Below are 5,489 nucleotides of genomic sequence, written 5' to 3' on the forward strand. Positions count from 1 at the left end.
TCTCTCACATAAATTGTTTATAGGGTATTTCATTTTCAGACCTCATGTATGTGACAAGAGTAAGATCACAACTACGGTTTTGAACTTGACAGCTAATTTAGGACAAGTTTCAGATGCTATCGCTGTAAGTCTGCACTCAAATATTATAATTCTTTTTATCATCATTTTTAATGCTCATTCTATATAACTTGTTCTTATTGTTGTTTTCTTTATGTTGATTGCAGCAAAGAGGCATTTAAGTTAGAGGGTGGATAACTTAAATGGAAAAGTGGATAAACAAGTAGAAATATGAAAATTAGTTAAAACCAAGGTACATTTGTTAGGCATAAGCATGGTCTATACTCTAAACAGACTACAAATTTTGTGAAACAAATTATGAATGTGTTTTTATCCCAGAAAAAGATGATAATATACATGATGAATGTGTTTTTTCGCAGTTTTGGAGTGTAAACGGTCAAGAAAAGAATATTCTCATAGTTATACAGTGGAGGATGTTATATCTTCCGTTATAATTACCCGGGGGAAGATAAAGGAAGAAAGCCTTATTGAGACATGGTTTGGAAAACAAAGTGTTGAGGTATCACTCACATTATCTGATTTTATTTATATATCAGGTCTAGATTTAAGAGAATTAGGTCATATCTACATTGAATTGCAGGAAGGAGGAAATTCAGCCACCTCTCATGCGAAAAATGATGATTCGGTCACTCAAATTTATGGCTTCTCATTACTTTTAATCATTAATTTAGTTATTTAGTAGTATTTAAATGTTTTTTATCAACTTCATCATGTATTTGGACTGATAAAATGTCTCATTGTTTTTCACTTGTTATTAACTTCATCTATTCTTTGCAATCTTTCAGAGCCTTTTGAAACTGAAGGTGTGTTTCAACTTTTAACTCATGTTGTATTTTAAACCCCTTATAGAGTTTATATTTTGGCTTAATGTGTGATGGCGGTATGTAATAACGTGTTAGTATGTGCTTGGCAGGTATTGCTTTCTAGCTTAACTAATCAGATGACTAGCTGGTCCCAAAGTTGCTCATATTGATATAGAAGAATGCAATTGGCTTATATGTAGAAGAATGCTAGAATAACATTTTTTTAGTTGTGTTTAAGATTTCAAATAACATTTTGTTAATATTGAAAGTCTATAATAGAATCTTTAAGTTTGGTTTTTGTATATGATTATGCATGTGTGTGTATAAACTTTCGTTATGTTTTTTTTGGCAAAAAAATAAAGATCAGAGTGCATGAAACCAAAAAGTGGTTCAATAGAAGTTGTGGTAGCAACGATTTCCGACTGCAGCAGCGGTAGCAAAGTTTCCGACGGCAGCGGCGGAAGTAAAGTTTGCGACGGTAATAGTGGTCGCAAGAATTCCGACCGCAGCGTTGGTAGCATATTTGCAACGACAAATCCGGTCGCAAATGAAAAGGCTGTCGCAATATGGTCGCAACTGAGTATTTGCAATGTGTGCTTTTCCAACCGCATTTTTGGTTTCAAACAGTCGCAACATCTCATTTGCGACATTTTTTCGACCGGAATGGTGGTCGCAAATGCGTTGTTTACTAGTAGTGATATTTATTTAAACTAAAACAACAAACCTAAATACCACATTTACAACACTAAGTCATGTAACCTCTACTCATAATAAAAACTAATAAAACATTTAACTTAACATAAACTTTTATATATTGCATCTCCTATTTCGCAACACAAAAAACAACAAAAGATAAACCTAAACTATCATTATTCTTAAATAAGGATTGATGAATGTGAACCAAACAATCCCAATAGTGTCACACAAAATGCTTCAACAAAAATCAAATAAAATGTGAAACAAACCGTATATCAAAATCATTCATAAAATAAATACCATATATCAAAATCATTCATAAAACAAATACCATATATTGTTTACATATGTTGCAAAAATTTAGATTTACACAAGAAGTTTAAATCTAACCTGTTGTTGTTCATTGTTATTGTTATTATTCACCGATTCACATAACTATCCACATTTAGAGCTATCTAATTTACATAACTAAACAATTTTTGTAAATTCATATGTAATTCTACGATTCCTGGAGGCCGAATTTCAATTAATATTTTTGAATATATTAATAAAAATAAATTACTATATATGTAAGAAAAATTAAATATATACATATTATTAATAAAATTAAATATTTTTTCATTCAAAACATTTAACAACAACAACATGATGTATAATGCAATAGAAATAAACAAAAAACAACAAACAATAAACTTGTTAAAAATATTACATACTAGGTAATTTTTCATGCTAACAACAAACACATATAAAACTATTATAGAACAAAAACTATACTTAAACACCAACCCAACTTTAAACCTATATAAGTTGAAAAAAAGCACATGTAAACATACTAGCAACCCACAAACTTTAAATTCCAACAATAAACATATGCATCTCAATTCAAAGAGCTTAACTATAAACTTCAACTCCAACCAACTATATATAAGCTAATTAATCTCAATCGAAAGTGTCCAAACGTTAAACAATATAATTCATGTAACAAACTAATATATACGTTTTCATTCAAACCAAAACTCGTTTGAAAAATAAAACTGATAATTAGGAAAATATAGTTGTAAAATGATTAAAAAAATCTAAAAATAACTCGTGTAACACGTGGGCTAAAAGCTGGTACAAATATAAATACAAAGAAACTTAGACTACTCCCATTGGCAATCTCATAAAGAGATTGTTGGGCCCAAAGTTAAAAAAAATTGAAAAAGAAAATTTACCAATCTAGATTGGCAATCTGGGTTGGTAGAGCAAACCCAGATTGCAATCCAAACTAACCCCCAATAACTTAATTATTCAATTAACTTTTAATATTCGAACTAAAAAAAATAATTAAATACACGATATTTCTTTAAAAAAAATTATGAACATTCCGACATAAATTTTATTTAAAACGGACTTCGTTAAAAAAATATTTTTTTAAGTTGGGATGGGTTGTGAATGTGTGTAAAAGATTGGGGTGAATTAAATTATATAGATTGAGGAGAGAGAAATAAATTTTATAATGTGAGATTGAGATTGTGAGATTGTTAATGGGAATAGTCTTAGCCACTAACATCTCCATCAAGAAAACATAAATGGGCCCTAATTAATTAAAATATTAGATTTGGCCCTATATGTATCTAATATAGGTTATCATTAAAACATGCCCAATAATGGCTTCACAATTAACTCCCAACTAATAGGGTAGAAAAGGAAAATGACGATGAACAAAAACCGGATAACTTGATAGATCGTGATAGTCACTTTCTATAATTAACAATTCGACCCAAAATGCCTGGGTATCACGAGTTTTAATCCAAGATAATCTACCAAAGTAACTTTTGATTAAGGCAATAATTAAAAAGCCAACAATGTTTATATTATTATTAAACTAGTTGGACATACAAGTGTGCACTCTCACTGACCCGCTTGTGTCGGTTCATAGTTTAAATTCCCATTAATAGTCGTATTTATTCCAATTACACCAAAATACTAGTGACAAACTAACATCTTCAACAGGTTTAGATCAAACCTTTATCTTCACTTTTTCGGCGGTACGTCATAGAGTGGTGGTATAGGAAGATCAAGTTCCGTGCAAACAAACCGAACTATTTCATCGGTCAAAGCACCTGAAGACAACTTGTTTACGGTCACAGCAATCGCAAACCTGTTGTTTATGTCACAATATCCTGTAGATCCACCTAAACCTGGGTGACCGAGTCCTATTACCGACCCATCAGCCGTGTTAAATCTTAATAACCCGAGCCCAAACACCCCGTTCTGGACGGTCAAATCCTTAAAATCTCCAATTCCCAAAAGGGCGTCATGAATTTTCTCTCTGGGGCTGGTAAATATTTTAGTGTCGACTTCATCATCCGCAGGGTGGCTTTCGTGTGGTGGGCATGGTGGGACTACACCGCCATCCGCAATGGTGGCATAGTAGCGAGCCACAGCACGAGCCGAGAAGTGTCCATTGGCGGCGGGTTGTATGGAATGACGGGCATTGAGAGTATTTGTTGACGGAATAAGGCTTGAAATAAAGCCTAACGCGTATGAAGAAGGCATGGTCGAGTGCAATCTAGATTTATAGAGATTGTTTTCCGGGTATGACAAGCTGATGAGATCATCTCTTTCTATGGTAAGAGTTGCAAGGCGAGACTCCACGCCCACGCCGTGTGGAATCCCTATAAAAAGCTCGCCTTCAACGTTAAGTGGGCGAACAATAGCTTCCTCAAGAATTTCCTGAAACTTCTTCCCGGACGCGTGCTGCACATACTCAACAAGGTATACATCATTCAACTTATTGAAAACCAAGTTGTATTTGAAATTAAGTATTTTTTTTATCACACAACTTACCTAGATGATCACACCACATAGCCAGCCATATGACAGGTAATGATAAAACTGTGAATGACCAGGTTCGGTCTCGGGTGCAAGTATAGCAGTGCGCTTTAGACACTCGTCATAATCACAAAATAATGTTTGATCGTTTTCACAAATACCAGCTAAAGCATTGTGTAGGCCAGCTGTATGATTAAGCACATGGTTAACCTAAGGAATCACAAAGGGAAATCTAATTAGTTAATTTTGTTTTCCTCTTTGAAAATATATTTAAAATTGTTTACTGCTGGTATAGAACTGATAAAGTGGCATGTATTGCACCAGATCAACATTTAGAAATCAAACGTTCCGAACTTGTGTTAATCCAAAGCTAAATGCTCAATGTTAATGAAATGCATATACTAATGGTTGGTTTTCTGGAATAATGCACTAAGAAGACATGGTAACAGAATTGAGATTAAGAGAACCAGCCTGTATTTGATCTTTTCCATTCGCACCAAACTCCGGCCAAATATCAGCAACCTTTTCATCGAGCTTCAGTTTCCTAAGTTGAAAATGTTATGACACATAGTGGAAGCACAAATAATGAAGAATCTTAAGATAAATAGTGATGTTAATCACATAATAATCACATTATTTTCAAATAATCAAAGCTGCTAAATGAAAAAAAAAAATAATAAAAAGTTAGAAATTAGCGCAACTCGGCCTAACGTTCTGTTCATTATTTATGGCCTGTAACTTTAAAAACTTGTGTCATTTTTAAGTTGGGCACTAATTAATCTAACTCATTTGCTTTTGTCTGGTTTACTAAACAAGAGAGCATACCCCTTATCAGCCAGCCAATGCACCATTCCAGCTGTGATGCCTTTAGTCACAGAGAAAACAGGAAATAAGCTGTTGGGTTGAACTGGACGAGGATCATCTTTTCCCAGTACTCCGGCAGCAGTATCATCTATCACCTTCCCGTCTTTGTATGCACATACCTAACAAACACAATAACATAATTATACAATTGGTAATTAAACGATTAATTTTCTGTAGGTGTGGAAGCACACCTGGATTCCAAGTATTCTATCAGTATTCTTCAATTCAACC

At 33.4% G+C, this 5,489-nt stretch overlaps 1 protein-coding gene across 1 annotated transcript; it reads right to left on the bottom strand.

Moving 5' to 3' along the window:
* Positions 1-3,536: 3,536 nt before the first annotated feature.
* LOC143597478 (uncharacterized) lies at positions 3,537-4,885 on the bottom strand. Its single transcript, XM_077075993.1, has 2 exons — positions 4,862-4,885; positions 3,537-4,409 (listed from the first exon to the last, which is right to left on the bottom strand). Exons 1-2 carry the CDS (start codon positions 4,883-4,885, stop codon positions 3,594-3,596), a joined length of 840 nt encoding a protein of 279 aa, XP_076932108.1. The 3' UTR covers positions 3,537-3,593.
* Positions 4,886-5,489: the final 604 nt, after the last annotated feature.

This window comes from Bidens hawaiensis, unplaced genomic scaffold (assembly GCF_021521415.1).
Source record: "Bidens hawaiensis isolate Kalapana, Puna unplaced genomic scaffold, B.hawaiensis_p1.1 tig00000237_1, whole genome shotgun sequence".
Classification (NCBI taxonomy): domain Eukaryota; kingdom Viridiplantae; phylum Streptophyta; class Magnoliopsida; order Asterales; family Asteraceae; genus Bidens; species Bidens hawaiensis.

Bases quoted from the DNA above. Each gene is read 5' to 3' on its own strand.
- LOC143597478 (XM_077075993.1), bottom strand. From the start codon at position 4,885: ATGGAAAAGATCAAATACAGGCTG. The intron at 4,410-4,861 runs GTTCTCTTAATC...GTGATCATCTAG, and splicing joins AAAAGATCAAATACAGGCTG to GTAAGTTGTGTGATAAAAAA.